Below are 25095 nucleotides of genomic sequence, written 5' to 3'. Positions count from 1 at the left end.
TTGGACTAACCAAGACTATGCGTCAATCTCCATCCGATCAAATTTTCATTCATAAGCCTCTCAAGGCTGTCCCAGGCATAAGCTCCTGAGGGCTGTCCCAGGCATAAGCTCCTGGCCGGTTGATCTACATATAAGCCCATGGGGCTGTCCCAGGTATAAGCTCCTGGCAAACTGTCCCAGGCATAAGCTCCGACCAGCTATCTCAGGCATAAGCCCCTGGCAAACTGTCCCAGGCATAAGCTCCTGACAGACTATCCCAGGCATAAGCTCCTGGTGGGTTGTTCCACATGACAAGGTTAGTCCAAACCATATCTCTTTTTCATTTAATCATTATATATTGATTTTTTTAAATTAATTTTGATTTACACTGTGATCAAATTAGATATGTCATATCCATATAATTATGCCATCAATCATTGATACATATGTATTGACATAATATGCTCATGCTCAAAAATCATATAAGCAATATAACGATGTCTCAAGCATAGCAATTCATCGATCTCAAATCCAATGATGCAAAATCAATGATGTAAGACCAACAGTAAAATAACATATATAATGGTGATTATGTACAGGGATTCTTACTTTTACCAATGACTGATTCAAGCACAAAAATCAATGTTCTTTTTTGATTTATGAATTTTGAAAATAAGATATTTCACTCGACATCTTATGCAAACAATCGTATCTCTTCATGATCCTAATCAAATATAAAAATTATATATAGAAAAATTATCGATAATCAATCTTAATAACACAAATCTAGAACCTCTCTTTGGATTAACCAAAATTGAGATTTATCTAAGTATCTGAACCCTCCACTGATCCATAAGACTTTTAGAGAGAGAAAATTCTAGAGATAAAATTTTAGAAAAAGAGTGGAGAGAGAAAGTGGAGAGAGAATCTTCATATCTTTCAGATGAGGCAATCATGATCGAAATCATCAGAGATCATATTAGGATGACTCAATATGAATTAATCATGATCGATGTTATAAATTTCGCATAAGGATCAGATCGGGATCCAATCTACTGTATGAATTTCGAAGCAATCTCAGATAATTTTATTTTCATCTCAAGTTGATTCTAGGATCCGTGATGTAATCAGAGAGGGAGAGAAAGATCCTAGAGAGACAAAATCCATAAAGAGAGAGAAAATAGAGAGAGAATCTAGAGAGAGAAAGTAGAGAGAGGAGAGAGGAAAGAGAGAGAAAGGAGGGAGAGGAGAGAAAGAATTCTCTCATTTTTTTATTATTTTTCTCTTTTTCTCTTTTTCTTTTTTTTTCCTTCTTTCTTTCTTTTCTTTCTTCCTTCTTCTTCTTCCTTTTCCGTTTTCTTCTTTCTTTCCTCTTCCTTGGCTGAACAGGGGAAGACCATAAGGGAAGCTCGATGGCTCGACTCTGATGAGTGGGGGCGGTATCTGATCGATGGCGATAGAGCAAGGAAGGCCGGTGGCGAGATTCGGCCGGCAGAAAATCAACAAACAATCGAAAAAATATGGTACTACCCTTTTCTCTCTAGTTTTTCGATCATTGGCCGGTCGCTGGAGGCCAAAATCTCTCGGAGAAGGGGGATAGAGAGATGAGATCCTATCCTAGGGGTGAGATGCCGCAAACGGCGGTGCCGGTGGTTGAAAAAGAGGAGAAAAGGGCTCGATCGAAATAGAGTAAAACAGAGGTATTCACCATTTTCATAGATTTTTCGGCGATCCCGACGGACGGTGAGGGTCTAAAGCCATGGGGAGAAAAGAAAGAGGGAGAAGGAGATAAGTTGGAGCCTTACCTGAGCTCCGGTGGCATCTCCAACCTCCGATTTCTGACGAGCACAATAATAGGAGGCCACGGCTTCCACAAAGAAAAAAGGAGGAATCAAGCTTGAAGATCGCTGGTGGAGGTTCTTGAGGGAGGGGGAAGACTTATTTATAGAGAGCCAAAGGGCTCCGGTGGTCCTAGGACTCCCATTCCGTCTGGGATTCATCGGAGAAGAAGACTCCTATCGGGAGTCTTCTTCCTGTTCTCTCCTTTTTTATTTTTTATGAGATTTGGGCTTCTAGATTTTGGGCCTTGTCCAAGGCCCAAATGGGCCGGGTGTTACAAATAATTAAAAGAAGATTGTCTTGTTATGCATGTATCATGGGTCATGAGATTATACAATAATAGACATGGAGATTTGCTTATGGCAAAACCAAAGGAAAGATGTCCTTGTCTGAACATCAATACTAATACAGGATATAAAAAACATGAGCCCGTGAGTTTTGGGGACTCAGGGCACCAATCCCAGTTTACAAGACAAATTTTTGATTTTTAACAGAGAAATATTCTTTCCAAGAGAGAGATTCTATATGTCGGATGTCTCCGAAGAGTCATTCAAAGAAATATTCATGACATTGTGAACCGTAATATGGAACGACAAGCACCCACAGAATATACTGTGATTGAAGCCGAAAACTCTGCTGAGTATCTCCTTTTTGCTTGGTGTTTAATTTGGAAGCTTCAGCAATTGACCCACAATTTCTTTTCCCCAACTTGGACAAGGAAAATTTATCCACAATGTCAAAAATAAACATCACCTCTCTCCTTGCAGTTTTTCTTGTGAGCAAAATCGCAGCCGCTCTACCTGTCTAGATGTACAATTCGTCAGCAGTTCGTGAGAACATCATAGCAATGCGACAGCAATACAAGATAAGTTCTTCACAAGTGAATGCACAGTGTTGGGGAATACCGACCGACTCCGCTCACGCCGGCTTATAATCGGGCACGACCGACCGACCGACCGACCGACCGACCGACCGCCGGACGCCATTACCGGCCGATTAACGGCTCTCTACCGACTGAACCAGGGAGTCTGATGGCCGACTCTCGCAACATGCCCGACTGACCGTCGAAGGGGTCCGAATCTCCACCCGACGCCACACAGCTGGCCACCGACCTAGGATCGGTCGACTCCTCCGATCGCCGTGCAGCTGCCGGAGACTGTTAGCCCTGACACCAGCATGCGGCACTGCCGCCTAAGGGCATTCTCCCACCTAGGGCATTGTCAACCCTAGTGATTTGACAGCCCCACAGCGATGTGACACTTTCACGATGACTCTGACGGTCTACGGCGAGTTGACAATTCCTCAATTGTCTGCGCCATTAATGACGGCGCCATACTACGCTCCACTATATATATCGGGGAAGGCAACAGTGCGAGGGGTCCTTTTCCAAAGATCTCCCAGGCTTGCTCCCTTTCTCACACTCTCTCGATTGAGCTCTCTGTCTTCATTTTTCTGTTGCCCAGTCACCTCTCTGACCTGACCGTCAGAGGGTCCCCGTCGGAGCCACCTCCGATCAGTGTGGACTTTCTTTTTGCAGGCGCTCGTTCCCGACGACCAGGCGACGAGGGGATTGGCCCCAACAGATTGGTGCGCCAAGTAGGGGGGCAAGCAAAGCAGTAGATACTAATGACAAAGACAAGAGCTCAACGATCGAGAGTCACCGGGTCGGCGAGGCGCTCTTCCCACCGGGAAGAGGCCTCTCCGCCGCCCTCCGCGGCGGAACCCAACTCTCCGCACCCTGCGGTGACCACGGAGGCACAGATCGCGGCAATCGTGCGGCAGATGACCGTGTTGACGGACGCGGTCAAAAGCCTCCAGCAACAACCGACCAGGCAGCCGGCGACACGTCCGATGCCCTCCAAGAGCAGCCGCCGGCGCCCGCGTCGACCTTCGTCCTCTCCACGGGAGCGCCTGCCACAGCGCTCCCACAGAGAGGAGGAGGGGCGGCCGCGGTGCGATGCCCATCAGTCCCAGCGGCTCTCTCCCTCCCAGCAGGAGCGAGCGAGGAAGGAGAAGCGACCGCGAACGCCGTCCGCCTCCCTCTCGAAATCTTCTGGAGACTCCACTCCTGGGGTCTCCCAGCACCGACGGACGGACGACTACGAATGCAGGTTCGAAGAAATCGACCGTCGACTTGCACAATTGCAGGTGGACGGGCAGAAGTCTTCAAACGATGTCGACTTCCAGACCACCCAACCTCTCTCCCGACACATTCTCGACGAACCGATCCCCAGTCGGTTCAAGATGCCGCATGTAGAGCCCTACGATGGCTCCACCGATCCGATCGACCACCTGGAGAGCTACAAAGCTCTCATGACGATTCAAGGGGCAACCGATGCTCTCTTCTGCATCGGCTTCCCCGCCATGCTCCGTAAGGCTGCCAGGGCCTGGTACTCCGATCTTCGATCGGGAAGTATCCACTCCTTCGGACAGCTCGAGTACTCTTTCGTGGCTCATTTCAGTACCAGTCGGAAGCCACCGCGAACATCGGACAGCCTTTTCTCCCTCAAACAGGGAGAAAATGAGACGCTCCGACACTTCGTGGCATGATTCAACACGGCCACGCTCGAGGTCCGGGACCTCAACGAAGACATGGCTATCTCAGCCATGAAACGGGGGCTGAGGGCGTCCTGATTCACCTACTCCCTAGACAAGACCCTCCCCCCCACTTATGCCGAATTGCTGGAGCGCGCGTACAAGTATATGCGCGCGGACGAAGGAGCCTCCGACCGGCGCTTAACCGAGTTCAAGGGTCCGAAGGAAAAGCGAAGGAAGGGTCGGGACCCCGCCGAATCCAGCAGGCCCCCGACTGATGGTCGGGTCTCGCCCCCGCGACGAAACCAAAAGTCGCCCCGACGGCAGACTCCAAGGCCGACACGCCCCAGGTATGAGTCCTACACTCCTTTCTCCGCTCTCCGTGCACAGATTTTGATGGAGATCGAGGGGGAAGAATACCTGCGACGACCTCCGCCTCTGAAGGCAAAAGGCCTCGACCGACGGAAGTACTTCCGATTCCACCAGGGCCACGGCCACAATACCGAGCAATGCATCCAGCTTAAGGATGAGATCGAAGCTCTCATCCGCCGAGGGTATCTCGATAAATTTTGGAGGAACCCGCCGACTCGACCTATGGCCGACCGACGACCCCCGCCGACTGAGGAAGCGACCACCAATCAGCCGACGGCCGGGGTGATCAATATGATTTCCAAGCGACTTGGCCCGGGGACGTCTGCTAAAGGGGAGCCCATGAAGAAGCTGTGCCCAAACGACGTGATTACTTTTACAGAGGAAGACGTTCGGGGCATCCAAACCCCCCACGACGATGCAGTTGTTGTTTCAGCAACAATAGCAAACTATGATGTAAAAATTTTTTTTGTAGATAATGAAAGTTCGACAAATATTTTGTTTTACTCGACTTTCTCCCAGATGCAACTATCAACCGACCGTCTCAAGAGGGTCTCTACGCCCTTGATAGGCTTTGCCGGGGACGCCGTCGCGACGGAAGGTGAAATTATCCTGCCCGTGATGGCCGGCACCGAACCACGACAAAGCACGGTTCATTTGACTTTTGCGGTTGTCCAAGTGCCTTTGGCCTACAATGCCATACTTGGAAGACCCAGACTTAACGCCCTCAAGGCGATCGTCTCGACGTACCATCTCTTAGTTTGGTTTTCGATCAGGAACGGAGTCGGGGAGATGCGCGGAGACCAACAGCTCGCTCATCGATGCTTCCAGATCTCCGCTCAGAGCGACGAGTTGGGGGGCTCCCTAACGATCGACAAACTAGACCAACGAAAGGAGGAAGAATGGGGGCTCGCCGGCCGAACAACTCGTGTCAATCCCGATTGTGAAAAACTCCGACCAAAAGGTATGGATCGGGTCTCAATTACCCGACCCAGAACGGCGACGGTTGATGGAGCTGCTAACGGCCAATGCCGACATATTTTCTTGGTCGGCAGCAGATATGTCGGGCATCCCCCCAGAGACAATAACCCACCGACTCAACATCGACCCGACGATGAGGCCGGTGAGGCAGAAGAAAAGGTCTTTTACTCCCGAAAGATAGAAGGCCATCGACGAAGAAGTGGACAAGCTGCTCGAGGCGGGCTTCATCAGAGAAGCCACATATCTCGATTGGCTCGTCAATGTCGTCATGGTCAAGAAAGCCAACGGGAAGTGGAGGAGTTGTATTGACTACACTGACCTGAATCGGGCCTGTCCAAAAGATAGCTTTTCACTTCCAAAGATCGACCAGCTGGTGGATGCGACATCCGGATTTCGACTGCTCAGCTTCATGGATGCCTTTGTCGGATACAACCAGATCCGGATGGCGCCCGAAGATGAGGAGCACACTGCCTTCGTGACCCCCAAGGGCCTCTACTGTTATCGAGTGATGCCCTTCGGGCTAAAGAACGCCGGCGCCACCTACCAACGACTTGTCAATAAGGTCTTTAAAGACCAGATCGGATGCAACATGGAAGTATATGTGGACGACATGCTGGTGAAAAGTGCGCAGATTCTGGATCATGTTCAGGATCTCGAAGAGACCTTCCGCACTCTACGACAACATCGAATGAAGCTGAATCCGACTAAGTGTGCTTTCGGAGTGACCTCGGGGAAGTTTCTCGGATTCCTCATTTCACAGCGAGGAATCGAGGCTAACCCTGAGAAAATAAAGGCGATCATCGATATGCGCCATCCGAACACCAAGGAGGTCCAGCAGCTGAACGGAAAAATCGTCGCTCTTAGCCGGTTCATTTCTCGATCAGCTGAAAGGTGCCTCCCATTCTTCAAAACTCTGCGGCAGGCGAAGGGCTTCTCTTGGTCGGATGAGTGCCAACGGGCCTTCGAAGATCTAAAGAAGTACTTGGCTTCCCCGCCGCTGCTTGTGAAGCCGGAGGTCGGGAGGACCTTGTATCTCTATTTGGCCACCTCCTCCGAGATGGTAAGTTCGGTGCTCGTCCGAAAAAATGATAGCCGAACCCATCAGCCTATCTACTATACCAGCAAAGTGCTCCGCGACGCTGAAGCTCGATATTCGGAGACGGAAAAGATGATTTTCGCCCTGACCGTCTCTGCACAGTGACTCCGCCCATACTTCCAGGCACATGCCATTGCGGTTCTCACCAACCAGCCCCTGAGGGCGATATTGCGCCGACCGGACACGTCGGGACGACTGGCGAAGTGGGCGATGAAGCTCAGTGAGTTCGACATACAGTACCGACCGCGGCCTGCCTTAAACGCTCAGGTCCTGACCGACTTCATCGCCGAATGCCCAACCACCGACCAAGGGTCGGGAAATGCGGACCCGGGATGAGGCGCGGTCTCTGAGCCAGACTCGGTCTCCACCTGGGTATTGCACATCGACGGGGCTTCAAACGCTCAAGGGAGCGGGGCTGGGTTTCTGCTCACCAACTCGGATGGGGTAGTCACCGAGTACGCCCTCCGATTCAACTTCAAAGCCTCCAATAAACAAGCAGAGTACGAAGCGCTCCTCGCCGGCTTGAGGATGGCGAGGGAGCTGGGCGTCGACAGCCTCCGGGCATTCTCCGATTCTCAGCTAATCGTGGGGCAGGTCAAAGGTGAATTTGAGGCGCGAGATCCGACCATGGCCAAATACCTCCAGAAAGTGAAGGATCTCGTAACGCACCTCAGGTATTTTGAAATTTCCCACATCCCAAGGTCGGAGAATGCCCGGGCCGATGCACTCTCCAGACTGGCGACTTCAGCTTTCGACTCTTTGGGCCTGACGTTCGTGGAGAACCTCGAGCAACCGAGTATCGACCAGTCGAAGAGGAGCTACAATTAACAGCTGAACCGAGCTGGATGGATCTGATTGTTCGGTTCCTGACCAACGGGATCAGTCCTGAAGATCCCACGGAGGCCAGGCGGCTCCGATGGTCGGCCTCCCAATATGTGATCATGGATGGCCGACTCTACAAAAGGTCGTTCTCCCTTCCCTTGCTCAGGTGCTTGGGACCGACCGACGCAGATTATGCCCTCCGAGAAGTGCACGAAAGAATCTGCAGGAGTCACTTGGGGGGCAAATCCCTAGCCTACAAAGTCCTGCGACAGGGTTACTATTGGCCCACCATGAGGAAGGATGCGGCTGAGTTGGCCCGGAAGTGCGAACCTTACCAGAATTATGCCAACGTGCAGCACCGACCAGCCAGCCAAATCGCTCCTATCGTCGCTCCATGGCCCTTCGCTCAGTGGGGGGTCGACATTCTCGGTCCTTTCCCTCCAGCATCGGGTCAAAGAAAGTTCATAGTCGTCGTCATCGACTACTTCACCAAGTGGGTGGAGGCCGAGCCCCTGGCGTAGATTATCGAACGGAAGATGGAGGACTTCGTCCAAAAATCCATCATCTTCAGGTTCGGATTGCCGCATACCATTATCACTGATAATGGGCGACAATTCGACAACCAAGACTTCAGAGACTTCTGCGCAAGGTTTCGCATCATGCACCGACTGACTTCAGTCGGGCACCCACAGTCCAACGGCGAAGTCGAGGTGACCAACCGGACCATACTACACGGACTTAAAATCTGACTAAATGAAGCCAAAGGCCTATGGGTCGACGAGCTAGGCTCCGTTCTGTGGGCTTACCGAACGACCTCCCGCGTTCCGACCGGAGAGTCGCCTTTCGGTTTGGTCTATGGGACGGAGGCGATGATTCCACTCGAGATTGGGCTGCCATCTACCAGGGTCGAGCGGTATCGAGAGCCGGACAACTCTGATTGTCGGAGGGCCGACCTAGACCTCCTCCCCGAACTGCGGAACGAGGCCCAACTTCACATGGCTTCATACCGACAGAAGGTGGCCCGATATTACAACGCCAAGGTCAGACCAAAGCTTTTCAGGCCTGGTGACTTAGTCCTGAGAAAGGCAGAGGTCTCGAAGCCCCTGGACCAAGGGAAGCTGGCTCCGAACTGGGAAGGGCCGTATATAGTAGCAGACACCTATGGTCCGAGGGCTTACCGACTGGAGACTCTGAAAGGGAAACCCATTCCCCAGACCTGGAACGCCGACAACCTGAAGTTGTATCACCAATGAACTTTGTATTTGTTCATTCGGAATACAAATCTAGTTTGAAATTTTGGAGTTTTAACTCTTCGACTGACGATCGGCGCTCACCAAGAAGGTCGAGTCCCGACGTCCCGACTCGGACTTGGTATCCGCATGGAACCGACGGCCCGACCGTCGACAACGTATCGGGCGCTCACAAGGGCCATCCACGGCGACAGGAGTTGACACTACTTCTACGATCGAACTTTCAGGCCAGACCATCGGCTAATCTGCCGATTGAGCCCCGACCAAAGAAAGATGAAATGCCTATGCGACCGCCCTCGCGACTGACCGATCGAGCTACGGTCGGTCGAAGGATATTCGGCTTACCACCGTCTATCACACAATGCGACCTCAGTCGCATTCATGACTCACCGACCGAGCTACGGCCGGCCGGAAGATATTCGGCTTACCACCGTATATCATGAGACACGGTATAAATACCCGACACGAGGGTATCGGGATCCGACTTATCGTCGTTCCTCCGATTGAATGCGTCGGACGACATTCGACTGAACGCGTCGGAAGAGACCTGACTGCCAAACCTTTATCCGACGGTCGGTTGGCTTTCGACTCAACGAACGCACCTGACTCACGGCCGGGGGAAGGACGCCCGACTTACGACCTCGACCATTGAAGGCCGATCCAAAGTCGGGACTTGTTCTACCTTCGTGGCGGCACGAGTTGCCGAACGTCTTAACTGATCTATATGGGTTAGCGACTTACGTGTTCGGATGCATTCTACAACACATAAGAAGAAAGAGAAAAACAGACAAAGGAAAATAGTTTAAGTCCAAAACTTTGACTTCATTAAAGGTCAAAATAGACTTTACAAAGATGGGCCGAAGCCCGGCTACAAGTGTTTTAAGAAAAACAGAAAAGATAAAAGAGGACGAGGCCACGATCATCCTTCCGAGTCAATCTCCTCGACCGACGGAAGCTCGGGGATGACCGGCGTGTCCACCGTGATCGGCACTGGGCCGACGGCCGAAACGGGATCATCGGTCGGTGATGGACTGTCGGTCGACGCCGGATCATGAGTCGCGGTCGGGTCGGAGGTCACGGCCGTCTCTCCTTCGGCAATCTGTTCCTGGACGGCCTCTCCCGCCACGACGACGCCTCCCGACGACGGGTCGGCCATCTCTTCCATGGCTTGGTCCTCGGCTCCTGGCGGGATGATGCCGCTGAGATCCAGCTCTGGGTACAGGGCTTGGACCGCATCCTGACCATCCTCGTACCCCACCCGGTACGATGCGAAGCCGGACTCCAATAGTTCCTCTCGGTATTGGTCGGTGCCGCGAAAGTCGTCCACCGCCCGACTCGCCAACTCCTTCGCCGACCTTGCCTCCGCTTCCGCCCGATCGAGAGAGTCCTTCGCCGACTCCGCCTCTGCCTTCGCTATGTCGGCATCGGCCTGGGCGATCGACAGGTTCTCCTCAGCCTTGGCGAGCTTCTCCAGGCTGACCCGGAGCTGCTCGTGTTCGCCCTCGAGTTCGGCGACGACACCGTCCCGCTCGCACCGCAGATGGTGTGCGGTCCGACCCTTGCGTTTGGCTTCTTTTCGGGCCGACTTGAGCTCGGACCCGAGACGAGAGACCTCGTCCGCCAACTTCGCCTCCCGATCGGTCGACTGCTTCAGGTGTTCGACCAGCATTGCCCGGTCGGCTTCGGCCGCCGCCGCCCTGTCCTTCCAAGCCGTCCGGACGTTCCCGAACCACCAGTACCCAGCTTCAAGTTCGGACATGGTATAGATCAATTGCGAACGCGGGCGCTACGTCAGGAAAATGAAATAATGAAGACACTAAGGAAAAGGAAGGCGAAGTAGAACTTACCCCGACCATGGTCGGGTAGAACGAAGATAGCATCTCGATCACTTGCCGAGACCTCAGCACCTCCACGTCGGCTGGGAGGAGGATCCCCTGGCACAGCCTCCTGGCCAGGTTGTGGTCGGCCAGCGCCGATGCTCCTTCGGGGAACTGAGCGCTGGGCGACACAGTGCGACTCCCCGACCTTGTGTCGTCAGTGGGGTCCATCGGGGCTTTCCCCCGATCGGCCACCCCAGCCAACGGATCCGGTAAGGAGGAGATGCTCGAGTTCGATGCGGCACCCCCCGTTGCAGCCGCAGATGCCGTCGGATAGTGTTCGGGTTCCCGGACGGCATCCGACGCCACACCCGCCGGCGAAGCCACCGGCGTCCCTTCAGCCGCTTCCTCCGCCCGCCGCTCCTCCGGTTGCACCGCCGGAGCCGCGAGTGCTATCACCGGCTCTGACTGGTCGGTCGCCGATGCCTCGACGGTCGGTGCCGCTGTGGAGGGTTTCTTCGGCGGTCGCGAAGGTCCGGCCCCCGATGCCGGCCTCTTCCTCATCGCATACTGTCGGATTTCGGCGTCGGTCGGCCTCATCCTCGGTGGTGTCCCTGCGATACCGACAGAAATATTAATATAGGCACGAGAACGAAGGCCAAATGAAAAGACAATCGAGGGATCGAGCGATACCTAGACGGGGGACCAAGCTCAGGCCAGCGTCATAGAGGGCTTGTTCGGTATCAAGCTCCCTCTGCTTCGGGACCGACATATCCTTGAGTCGGTGGAAGTCCTCCCGGTCGTCCGCCTCCACCCGGCTATTCTCGTTCGCCTCGGTTCGGGGCACGCCCCAGTGAGAAGGGAAGCCCCAGGGAGAAGAAGATGAAACAAAGAAAAACTGGTTCTTCCATCCGTGGATGGACGATGGAAGGCTAGTGATGAAGGAAAGATCCTTTCGGGGGTTGAAGAGCCACCACCCTCGGGCCTTAGGGTGGGATCGGAGGACAAAAAATACCCGGAAGAGAGAAATACGAGGGTTGGTCGGCAGAAGCTGACACAACAAGGCGAAGCTGATTATTAGCCGGACAAAGTTCGGCGCCAGTTGCGCCGGACAAAGTCCGTAATAATCCAGCAGGTTCCAGACGAACTCCGAAATCGGAAGCCGAAGACCCGCACGAAGATCTTCGACGTACAGCGCCACCTGGCACGGCGGAGGGTTGTTAACCCGACCACCGACCCCGGGGGCAGAAAGTTGGAACTGCTCCGGGATACGATACTGATCCCGAAGCCGATCAACGTTCGGCCCCGAAAGCGAGGAAACCTCAACTTTCGGAGCCGACCGAGGGTCATCGATCGGGTTTCCCGACCGAGCCCCCCGAGATGAGTTTTCGGCCATCGCACCAGAACCAAGAGAAAGGCGAGACTAAAGAAGAAGGAGAAGGAAGAAAGGAGATTAAAAGGAAAACTACGACAAAATGGGAAGGAAGTACGAACCCCGGGTGGACCCTTGCGAGAGTGGGAGAAGGGACAGCCGCTGGCGACGACGGAAGAATCACTTGGGCAGAGTCTCTGCAGCAAATCGTCAAGAATGGGATTTCAAGCACAAGTGGTCCTATATATATAGGGCCGTTCAATGGCCAAGATGACCCCGCACCGACCGAGATCCCCCGGATGGGCGACACATGGCGGCATCCGGGCCCTCCCTTCGGCCCGATGGTTCGGCGCGCCCATCCCGGGAAGGCCGCGCCGCCTTCATTTAATGCGGAGGACGCCGGCCCAACAACCTCCGACACGTGGCGAAAGGGCCGCGGTTCCGAGTTAAATCGCCCGCGGCGATTCGCGTTCCCGATGGGACGCCTGACAGCGCCCCGCGCTCCCAGAACCGGCGCTTGGCGGCGGTTTGCGTTCCCCAAAAGGCACCGGACACCCGATCGTCTGACACCGAATCATCCGGCACCTGATCGCCTAACACCGAATCGTCCGGCACCCGATCGCCCGACACCGAAACGTCCGACACCGACGTAACACCTGACGCCGACAGGATGGGACATTTGACACCGACTGGACACTTGACGCCAGCGAATCGCTCGGCATTCATGAGACGTCTGACATCATATCAACCCGCGGTACGGTCGAAATTTGGCACACGGTGAATCCACTCCTTTTCGCCCGGCGCTGCTGCCCAAACGAAGGCATCGGCCAGCGCACCGTCCGACTCAGGAGTGGAGGGGGGCAATTGTTGGGGAATACCGACCGACCCCGCTCACGCCGACTTATAATCGGGCACGACCGACCGACCGACCGACCGACCGATTGACCGACCGACCGATCGCCGGACGCCATTACCGACCGATTAACGGCTCTCTACCGACTGAACCAGGGAGTCTGATGGCCGACTCTCGCAACATGCCCGACTGACCGTCGAAGGGCCCGAATCTCCACCCGACGCCACACAGCTGGCCACCGACCTAGGATCGGTCGACTCCTCCGATCGCCGTGCAGCTACCGGAGACTGTCAGCCCTGACACCAGCATGCGGCACTGCCGCCTAAAGGCATTCTCCCACCTAGAGCATTGTCAACCCTAGTGATTTGACAGCCCCACGGTGATGTGACACTTTCACGGCGACTCTGACGGTCTACGGCGAGTTGACAATTCCTCAATTATCTGCGCCATTAATGACGGCGCCATACTACGCTCCACTATATATATCGGGGAAGGCAACAGTGCGAGGGGTCCTTTTCCAAAGATCTCCCAGGCTTGCTCCCTTTCTCACACTCTCTCGATTGAGCTCTCTGTCTTCATTTTACTGTTGCCCAGTCACCTCTCTGACCTGACCGTCGGAGGATCCCCGCCGGAGCCGCCTCCGATCAGTGTGGACTTTTTTTTTGTAGGCGCTCGTTTCCGGCGACCAGGCGACGAGGGGATTGGCCCCAACACACAGTATTTTCCTTTTACGGTCTCAAATCTGCCTTGTGATCAATTGAACAAGCTTTATATGCCTTCAAACCGGCAGACCAGATGCAGCCTTATTTGTTATGCAGAACGGAACCTCGTACGCCTTCGTTGCCTCTTTGTATGTGACCGAGGAAATATTCGAAACTGAAAGTCTGGAAAAACAAAACAATAAACATCTCAAAGTGAATTAGACGACTGGACATCAGCATGTGACCAGTACTCCTTGACGAGCTTCCCGAACAGAGATCCCTCGGTTTTCATCAGTTTCGTGGGTTCATCATACTCCACCAGCTTCCCTGAAAATAAAGGAACAGCTCATGGTAAGATGCAAAGGTTTACCTAATCATTTCCATGCCCAACCACTGTTCATATCCTGTTTCAGAAAACCAAAGAGGTGCTTATGGGACAAAGATATCAACTATCTAGATTGCACAGGGACATATAACTACTCATCCTAAGCATGGTGCTGCTGAACTCACGACTAAGAGGTAAAAAAGTGAGTGGTTAATAGGATACTAAAACTGAATTAGGCACAGTGTCGCATCTTATTGTCTTGTTATCTTTGAAATGACAACAAAAAAAATCAAGAAGACAATTCAATAAATCCCAAAGATTCTTAGAACATAGGTATGAAAGTTTTGGACAAGTGAATCCATTCTATGCAAGGTTCACCGTATTAGTATCAGACCCTATATTGATACCATCTTATTACAGTATCAGTATATGGTACGTTATGAGCCAATAAGGCATACTGAATGTCAATATTGTATGAGAAGTATCAGTACGGCGAGCCTTTGTTCCACGTAAGGATTTAAACCAGTTCTTAAAGAACCTTACCCAATTGGATATACACCGCAAATTTAGAAAATATCTTTTTTCTTCTCTTTCTTATGATAATAGGGGAGGGAAGTCCTATAATGTAGGAGAAATGGAGGTACGTGGGTCTGTCCAAGATTTTTACTCGCAAACCCGATTTGTACTTAGGAATCCTTGCTGGGTCAAAATCTTGAGGACTACTCAAGACAAGAACCCTTAACCTTCTTAGGAGTCGGGGGTTCGATCACAATTTGGAAGAAATTATTAAATATTTCTTTAACACTGGCTTATCAAAATTCAGACTCTAACTGACAAGTTAATCCAAATGTATTACTGAAATATGCAGAAGCGATTCATGCATCCTCTTCTTTCATGAATGTTATAGCTTTTGGAAGAAACAACATTTTTTTTAAAATTAAAAAACTCACGTGGTCTTTCCTTACTCAAAGTAATGCATAGGGACAATTTGAGACAAAAATTTGATGGGTACGAAGTCCTAGATCCAGGATGGAAAAAGGCTTCTTGATTTTGTTATGATAAATTCGGAATTATTGCACTTAGTGACACTTATTTTCATTTTTCAACATGCTATTTAAGTTCACATGGGATAAATGCATGTTTTTTCTTGAGCAATATAAGATAGATGTGTTCAACTCACCATCACTTATAGCAAGCACCTTTGTGCAGTCCATTACGGTCGGGATCCGATGAGCAACTGTAATGACCATGCAATCTGCAAATTCTGTTCTGATTGTCTTCTGAATGGTCGCATCTGTGGCATTGTCAATAGATGCTGTGGCTTCATCAAGCACTAGTATACAACTTCTCTTCAAAAGTGCACGTCCCAAGCAAAATAATTGCCGTTGCCCCATGCTCCAATTTGATCCGTCTTCAACAACTGATTGTAAGGTTTTCAGAGAAAAATAAGGACAATTTTAGTAACACATAAACGAAGGTTGCCAATATAAAAGAAATAAATAATATTACATGCGAGACATCTTTACCTAGTGAATCCAAACCCTGTTCTTTCTCTTGAACTGCTTCCTGAAGCTGACATTTGTCAAGAACCTACGACACAGTCAAGAAAATGCACCCACTCAGCAATGATTAAATCTTGCAACAATTTTAAAAATTGAAAACTTTGACTAATTCTGAACATAGAAAACAAGCATCACCTGATCATTTGGCATGGGGTATATGGATATTACTTCACCATCGGTTCCTATAGAAGGGAGCATACTACAAAATCTAATATGAAACTCTGAAATAGAACCTCATGGTTTTATTTGACTCTGTCACGTTGGTATATTTGTCCTATTAATAATTGCACTCATCTTGTGAACTCCTGCCGTTTGAATAGTTCTTTCCTAAGCACCCAAACACCCCCCGCCAAATAAATAAGTAAATAAATAAAAGTAAAATGCAAACAAGTTTTGTTGCCCTCGCATCTGGACACCAAAGTGAACCTCATAAAAATCAGAAAATAAACATTATAGTATTAGTAGTCCCACATACTGAAAAAGAACTATTACCTCCCATATCTGTTGATCTGTATATTGTCCCAAAGGATCCAAATTGTATCTGACAGAACCATGGAAAAGGGTTGGGTCTTGTGGAACGATGCCAAAGCGAGACCTCAGATCGTGGAGCCCGATTGTGACAATATCTAGGCCATCTATGACAATTTTTCCCCCTGCTGGTTCCACAAGACGGAATTAATAGTGCACCAATTAGAGTTGTCTTTCCACTTCCAGTCCGGCCAACAATCCCAATCTTGTGCCCTCCTTCAAACGTATAACTTATTCCATGAAGTACAAGGGGAGCATCTGGCCTGTATCTGATCTGCTTAATGCAAATTCATCAGCATTATAATTCCTATAGAATCAAAAAAGCACTCCAACGTGTGAAATATCAGATAAAAATTTAGAGAGAGTATCCTCTTTAATGTTTACCTTCAAATCTTGTAGTTCGACTCTACCAACATCTGGCCAATCAGGTGCTGGCCGGTTGCTCTCAACAACTTCTGGGGCCTCACTGGGCACATACATTCATGTATTGATTTAGCCTTTCAACAGAGATTATCTGATTTGCAAGAGTGCACTGATTTTGGATCGAGAAAACGAAGGCCACGTTCAATGAAAGACCATAGGAGAGTGCCATTCCAATAAAACCTGCATTAAAAGCGGGTACCAATCTGGTTCATATTTTTGCTTGGGCGAAATTCTCTGTGCATCGGACAGTGTAAAATCATGCGTACCATCTGTGATGATTGATTTTCATATGAAGCTGATAAAAAAAAAAATATTTTTATACATCGCTAATTCTGTGCATGAATCAATCAAAGATGGTGCACGGTTCTGCACCACCTGCCGTGCATAAATTTTTTTTTTTATTTTAAAATTATATATAACTAAAATACATATCCATCAGACCTTCTGTGAGGGCCCGGCCCAAAGCGGGGGAGCCGTGGCTTACTGCGGGGCTTCCGTTTGCCCCCCAACGGAAGGAAAAAAAAGAGAAAGAAGGAGCGGGGGGAAGCATCCAGAACCCCCTCCCTTTCTCTCGCGCGCTCTCCCCCCTTCTCCGGCTCTCTTCCGCACTCTCTCTCTCTCTCCCCCTCTCTTTCACCCCTCTTTCTGGGTGTGTGTGTTGTGTGTGTGCTGTGAGTGGGGACGGAGAAAAGAAAACAGAGGAAGAGAAGAAGAAGAAGAAGAAAAAGAAAAAAAAAAGAAAAAAAGTGGGGGGGGGGGGAGGGGGGGTGCTGACCTGAGGTTCTCTCTCTCTCCCATCATTGTGAGTAAACCCTCAACCCCTCTTAGTATTTAATCTGATTTCAATTTGAAATTAATTAGCATATGGTTTGGGGAAATATTGGATGAATGTTTAGGATAGAACATTACTAATTTTGGGGCAGATTGAATTTACCTATTATAATCAGGGATTTTTAATCCTTTGTTGGTTAAGTATTTCGATCTGAGAATTTAACTGAAGGTTGTCAATTGATTGCTCAACCAATTTGTAAACTTTGGGAATTTTTGGATGTTAAATGATAGGATAAATAAATCCAGGAATGGGGCTGTTGTGCAGGGTAGAACAGTAAAACAGAAATTTAGGTTTTAAAACTTTTATGGGGTTTTATAGGTTGTTTCGAGGGAATAATGTGATACTAATTTTAAATTATATATGTGTTTGGATTATTAGGTTCCAAGAGTATCGGTGAAGTTTTAGGTAATCTGATAGAAGATTACTGCAAGGTAAGCAATCTTTACTTAATCAAGCAAATACATAAAAGGATAATTATATATTTAATTTAATTGCTATCAAATATTTTTGAAATCATGCCATTTGTTGTTATATTGGTCTTATTGGACCGAGTATGATCATAGAATTATAAATATTTTAAATATCAAATATTCATAATATTTTTTCATATTGATAATTATAGATTTATTTGAATGAATTTTAATTGATAAATTTTGAAAAAATTTGTATGAATTTTTAGATTTCATATGAACAATTGTGAATATATTGATTTGATAATTATATTACATGTGGATTATTGAAAATTTAATGATTAGTCATTTTTATAAATTTTATATATTGATTCGAAATTATATATATGTTACAACTTATATATATTAAAATAAAAATTGTTTAAGTTGAATTTGAATATATATACTGAACGCTCAGTCTATCTATATTCTGGATCTTGTCATGTCATACGGAGGTTGTAAGTTGGCAAATAATATGGATTATTTTGAAACTTGGCATTCTGAACCTATTTTGCAAAAATTAAATGCAGTACGCTGGACCAGGGTCCTCCACGTACCGAGCGGCTACTTACAGAATTCTAGCTTATAAATATGTTCTGAGTCGAAGTAGGGGCGGATATCTTGTATAATGAAAGTCCCTTCTCTTATTACAAACTTTGTGATTAAAAAAAAAAATAAAAGGGCACGTCTACTTGGCAAAATCCCAAATGACTCATCCTCCGTCACAAGTTTGTCCTCACATAGAACCGTGACTTCTTCGAAACTTGTATACATAAAGAGCCTAGATCTCAAGCCCAATCTTTAATACGCGTTTGGGAGAGTGAGGCAGAAATCTTCCATACGCGTGTTCGTGTTACGAGTCGACCTGTGCCGACTCGGATCGGGCTGGGGCTGTGGGTGTTGGGTTTTGGTTATCCGGGTTCTCGCTCGCATACACCTTACCTATTTTATCTTTTGCTGCCACTGATAACCAAAGAAATCCTTCTTTGAATTAATAAAAAAAAGGGAAGTGTCTCGCTTCCTCCTTGTTCCCTCACCGAAAAGGAAGAAGAAGAAGAAGAAGAGAATGAGAAAGAAATTGCCTTTCTGCCGCCCTCGGTAAAGAAATAAATTGTTCGTGCCTTCATGGACTTAATACTAAATGTTGGGAAAAAAAAAATTCAGCAAGGAATCAGGAGCACGCATCTAACATGAAAGCGAAGAGATACTATACAGATGATTTCCTTATGTTTCTCAGTTCCCTCCTAAAATTTTGCATTGTTTGCAGCCTATTCAATAATATATTTGGTTAAATCTAGTTGTGTCCGGGAAGCAGCAGCGGAGGACAGGAGAATTATCGTATCTACGTGCAATACGTAAAGGCCATGGATGTGGTGCCCTGCTGCCAGCTCAAACTCGGGGAGAAACAGATGAATAATAGACTCTGATAGATTTTGCCTGCTCTCTACATGGTATGAAAAATTTATCCCACATCATATGCTCCGAGCGATCATGCACCATATCGATCATTTTGTCCTTTTTCTGCACATTCATTTATCATGCACTTATCTGAATGATTGATTCATAAAAAGAATGAGACGGTCCATTCACTCTACTTTACCTTTTAATTCCTGTTGACCATTTTTATAACAACGTATCCATACTTTAATATCTTTATAACTTTAAATTTATGAAGAACAAAAATAACCTCCATATTTCTTTTTCCCTCCCCGAACTCTCTCTCATTCATTTAATTATGTATCATGTTAATTTAACTGTATGCAGTGATAAATTAATTATATATCATATTAATTTAATTATATATAATATTTAATTAATTATATATCATATTTAGTTAACTATGTATCATATTAATTTAACTGTATATAATATTTATTTAACTATATGTAGTGATAAATTAATTATGTATTATGTTAATTAATTATATATAGTATTCATTTAACTATGTGTAGTGTTCATTTAACTGTGTATCATATTAATTTAACTGTGTATCATGTCAATTTAATTGTGTATCGTATTCATTTAACTGTGTACAGTAGTAAATTAACTGTGTACCATGTTAATTTAACTATATACAATATTTAATCGGATATAGTATTCATCTAACTGTGTACCATATTAATTTAACTATATATTATGTTAATTTAACTGTATATAGTGTTCATTTAACTATATACAATGGTACATTAACTATATTCGATATTAATTTAATTGTGTACTGTATTTAGTTAACTGTGTATCATATTAATTTAACTATATACTATGTATAATATTTATTTAACTGTGTGTGGTGGCAAATTAACTGCGTACCATATTAATTTAAATTATACCATATTTAGTTAACTATGTACCATATTAATTTAACTATATATAGTGTTCATTTAATTGTGTACCATATTATTTAACTATCTACTATGTTAATTTAACTATATACAGTATTCATTTAACTCTGTGCAGTAACAAATTAACTATGTACTATGTTAATTTAACTGTGTATCATATTTAATTTACTATATGCCATATTAATTTAACTGTATATAGTATTTATTTAATTATGTGCAGTATTCATTTAATTATATATTATGTTAATTTAACTGTATGTCATATTAATTTTAACTGTATACAGTATTCATTTAACTGTATACAGTGGCAAATTAACTGTGTACCATATTTAGTTAACTGTGTACTATATTAATTTAACTGTGTACAATATTTATTTAACTGTATAGTAGTAAATTAACTGTATATAATATTAATTTAAGTTGTACCATATTTAGTTAATTATATAGTATGTTAATTTAATTATGTATAGTGTTCATTTAACTGTGTACTATGTTAATTTAATTGTATATAGTATTTATTTAACTATGTGTAGTGGTAAATTTATTTAATGTAGGCATATTTGAGTTTTAATCAATAATTTTTTTTTGTTAGAGTGATGTCAAAAAAAATCAGAAATTAAATTTTTATTTTTTATTATTATTTTAATTGATGAAAATCTTAATTGATGCGGTGAGATATTAATATCTCATCACATCACTCCTGTGCATGCATGCGTTTCATTACGTGAATTTATTGCAGGGTATGGCTAGTTTTCTAGAGCCGTCCCATGTGTTCTTCATCGTTTTATTTATTTGTTTTTTAATCGAATTGGTCGTTGAGAAATTTTTCTTGCATGAACCATTCAGGACACTCCTCTGCAGCCGAAAGGGCTTGTGGTCCTTCAGCTCCAAGGTAAAACATGGACCGATGGAAGCCACGGACAAGACTTCCAAACTTTCCAAACAATTGCGCTTTTTTCTGTGCTAGCATAAAGCTGGTAGGACAGCATCCATCATGGTCCCACACGTACGTGAAGCTCAACTTTCCTTGGTAGATCTATATGGGAAGGAAAATTCTTGCTCACGTCCAAAGGCAGTAGCATTTCTATTTATGTCAATTTGACTGCAGTTTTTTTGACTGCTAATGTGCTGGTATGGTTGGTTTTGGTCCACAATATATCTGATTGGTATGCGCTTGGCAGCTTTGAACGGGATTAGATTTTTTTTTTTTTTTTTTAATGAGATGGAGAAGTCATACTAATCTAGTGTGGGTACATCCAAAGAAATTAGAAAGCAACAGATGAAAAAATGATCTAAGAATGACGGAATAGTCAGATCATATCAAATCTTCTATGTCCTCGGTGACAAATGAAGCAACCCAACCCATTGCATCATTTGCCTCCTGGTAGATATGAGTAGCCTGGAAGACAACATGTACATGGGCTTTAACTGTAAGCCTCTCTAGTCGTTGGGCTGTGTGATGGAATTTAAGCACGACAACCTCCTTATTCATATTCCATGATAACTTGCTTAGGCTTTAACAAGAGTGCCTTTTTTCTTTCCTTAAATTAAATTTTAGGTGAGATATGACTGATAAGGTTTATAGGGGTTTGATTTTTTAGATGGAACACATCCACCTCATATCCAACAATAGGGTCACAGAAGATCGTTGTGAAGAATTAGCTTTTCGGTCGTCCAAATGCATATGGTTACCTTCGTTTGACTCCTTTACATATTTATTACATATTTAGTTAGGGGAGTTAGACTTTAAAATAGAAATGAAAATAGATAATTCTTATTTTGAACGTTTGGTTGAAAAAATTTTATTTTAATTTTTTTCTCTCTTTTATTATTCAAATTTCATTCTAATCCCAATCACGAATCAAACATGGCTATTCTGACTTCAATTCCAAATCCAGCTGGCCAATCAAATGTATCTTAAATTTCAAAGTTGGATGCCCTCTGATGGGACCACTAAGATTTCAGACAAATGAATCTATTTTGGTATAGTGGCAGCCCTTCGGAGTGCTTGCACGACTAAAAAGTTTGAGAGCTACAAATTGTCTTCTTTGGATCATTGAGATGAACGATGAGAGAGCTCTATATCATCCTTTCTTTTCAATAAATCGGGTGGCGCTACGCTTCCCTTCCCATCAAAAACGGAGAGAGCTCTGCAGGTCAGGCAGTTCGCAAATAGGACTCTAGCTGGTTGTCAAGGTTTTTCTAATGAGCAAGGTTGCATGTCCAGATTTTTTTCATAGCATAGCTTATCGTGTTTACCAGAAAAAAAAAAAAAAAGAAATATATGGAGTAACGAGTCTGGTTACGACACGGATCAGGTGGGAAGAGAGGGAGTTACATCCAACCTTTTCTTTTTTTTTTCTTTTTTTTTTAATGAAAACTTTACATCCACCGTCAAATTCAATGATCTAAGTTAAACTAAAAATCGAGATCATTTAATATAAAATATTTATATTAAAAAATGCATATCTAAGCCTCACCCCTCTGTTAGATCTATTGACTATTGCCAGTCTACTCTGCACTCAATCTTTAATGGACACATCATAGCTAGAATTTGGTGCATATCATATATATTGTCATAATCTAATATTTCACTCAAAAAAAGCTAATCGGAAGATATAATTTAGATTTTTTAATTTTATATAAATATTTAAGTTCTATCCGGTACATAGTCGATGTAGAATTGAACACATGCCTGCATAGTCCTCATGTATGTAATTTTAAAATCCATCAAATTGTGTAGTTGGTGTTAAATGGAAAAAATCACTTTATATTGATAACTAAGGGTGCGTTTGGTTAATCCTAAAAAAAATATCTTTTTTACTTTTAATTTTTGAAAAATAAAAATAAAAAAATAATGTTTGGTAACACCGCAAAAAGTAAAAAGTAAAAATTGAAAAAGCAAAAATAAATGCTTTTTATGGAAAGCAAATTTTTTTTGCTTTTTAAATTTTTTTTGCTTTAAAAAAATGAGTGAAAAATCTCGTGTCTTCTCCCTCCATTACGACCCCTCCTCCTCTCAGGCACTCGTCTGCCTCGCCCCCTCCGTCAGCCAGATTATCCTCCAAGAGTCCTTCGCCACCTCCACGACCGCCCCCGCCACCGTGGATCGCCTCTCCCGCCTCCTCTCCATGTCCCCCTCCCGATCTCTTCCCCTCCACGCCATCTTTCGAATGTGGAAGGAACTTGGCCTTTCCGACGACTTCAAGGGTTCTATCATCGCTCGGATTCCTACTATCTTCTCGCTCCGAGACAATCTATGAGAGCCCAACACCCATCTATTAGAGCTCATTGAAGGGAACCCCAGCCCTAATTTCACACTGATGGTGGAGTGATGGCATCGGGAGATGACCAGGGAGGGATTCAAGGTGGATGAGATGGAGCTCAGGTTTGGATTCAAGCATGAGTTCCCTCCTGGGATGTGGCTCATGCATTGACGAAGATTGGAGGGAGGGCAGCTAGGAGTGGAATCAGCACTGGAGGAGTCTGATCCACCTACTGACAACGTCTGAGTGGTGGTTCAGAAAGTTAGTGGGAATGCAGAGTATGATAACAACCAAAGCAATACCTGGCAAAAAGATATGTAGTTAATCAGTCGTTCTTTTTTTTTTAAGTTAGATAATTTTTTAAAAATTATATAATCAGCTAAAGCCACTAGTTACCAAAACATATTTTTTATTTTTTTTATTTTTGTTCTATAGCAAAAATAAAAAAAATTAGAAAATAAAAATCAAAAATTAAAAAATATAACCAAATGCACCTTTAGATATTGACTATTTAAAAAAATCATTTTCAATCTCACTCATATGAGGCGAACCATGCAAATTGTGCTCTCGCAAAATCCATTGGCTCTTGTGCATCACACTCAAGATCAGCATGACTCATGAAGAATTAAGTGCGGAATATGTGTGTATGCATGTGTGTGTGTCTATACACACACGCATGCATGCACGCACATGTGCATACATATATATATATATATATATATATATCATGATTATAAATTAAATTTTAACTACAAAATATCTAAGCTTGCAATGCAGATCTCCAAACTTGAATTCTTCATCGGTCCTAATCTTATTTCTCTGTATAAAAAAAAATAAAAATAAAAAGATATAAGCTACACTAACTCAGTAAGTAGAACCTGCGCTTCTTTACCAGATCAAGCATAATTTTTTTATGATAATATAATATTTTAAAAATAATATTAGATATTATAAAAAATAAATATTTTATAAAATATATAATAAAATAAGTCATAAGTCAATCATACATGTATAAATCATGAATATTTCATAAATATGAATCGTAAATTATTTTTGTTATGTATCCATATTGGATATTATGTTTCAAAGCATTACTCTCAGATATTCATGCTACAGTCACTTTATATCCATGATAGGGCCAGTATTCTTAATCAACATAATTCTTGTTTCATATATCAATTTTATACCTGCTGGCAGGACCTGTGTTCTTATATATGAATGCTAACTCCAGATGTCAATATTTTCATAAAAATTCATTCATAGCTATTTGAGAGCCTTTCAAATCTTTATATTTTTCTTAAAACATACATATATATAGATAGAAAAAATAATAAAATTCATGCTTTATAAACATGTTATTTTCATAAAACATATTCATAGAATCATTGTTTATAATAAAATATAATTTTTCATATTACATATGCTGTTCCTTATTTTATGAAAATATGATTTCATCAACAGTAGATTATTTGTATAAAAAATATGATAATTTAAAATAAATAAAGAGCATAAGATTCACTTACCTCGATCGTCCTAGATCTTTAGATTTCATTAGATGAATTAGATAATTCTATTTAAAATATTAAATCATGATCAATTTTTTTAATTAATTTAATAAAATTAAATAATAAAAAGAGGTCATTGACCAGATGATCGGTTTGATAGACCATCTGGGCACCAAATCGATTTTGGATCTTCTTATCGGGGTCAACATGGATTTCTAGAAAAGAAGGGCATTTTGCTTGATAATGAAA

General features: G+C 44.9%; 1 protein-coding gene and 1 long non-coding RNA gene across 5 annotated transcripts; one reads left to right on the top strand and one right to left on the bottom strand.

The window, feature by feature from the left end:
- Positions 1-13632: 13632 nt before the first annotated feature.
- On the bottom strand, positions 13633-16627 carry LOC140856136 (ABC transporter C family member 10-like). The gene is given in 6 exon segments (XM_073253299.1): positions 13633-13941; positions 15120-15359; positions 15466-15529; positions 15994-16179; positions 16181-16303; positions 16414-16627. Coding segments are annotated over 6 exon segments (828 nt in total). The 5' UTR covers positions 16510-16627; the 3' UTR covers positions 13633-13822.
- A 577-nt stretch (positions 16628-17204) lies between these two features.
- On the top strand, positions 17205-21262 carry LOC105040748 (uncharacterized). Of its 4 annotated transcripts, none has more exons than XR_831241.4 (4): positions 17205-17254; positions 17663-17715; positions 19032-19184; positions 20922-21262. It is a non-coding gene; the product is annotated as an uncharacterized lncRNA (long non-coding RNA). The 4 variants fall into 4 exon arrangements; XR_831242.4 differs by having other exon boundaries at positions 19001-19184; XR_002164232.3 differs by lacking the exon at positions 17663-17715 and having other exon boundaries at positions 17208-17254.
- The last annotated feature ends 3833 nt before the right edge of the window (positions 21263-25095 follow it).

The sequence above is a fragment of the Elaeis guineensis genome, chromosome 3 (assembly GCF_000442705.2).
Source record: "Elaeis guineensis isolate ETL-2024a chromosome 3, EG11, whole genome shotgun sequence".
Taxonomy (NCBI): Eukaryota; Viridiplantae; Streptophyta; class Magnoliopsida; order Arecales; family Arecaceae; genus Elaeis; species Elaeis guineensis.
The sequence above is the reverse complement of the archived record's forward strand: the minus strand, read 5'-3'. Positions and strand labels throughout refer to the sequence as shown.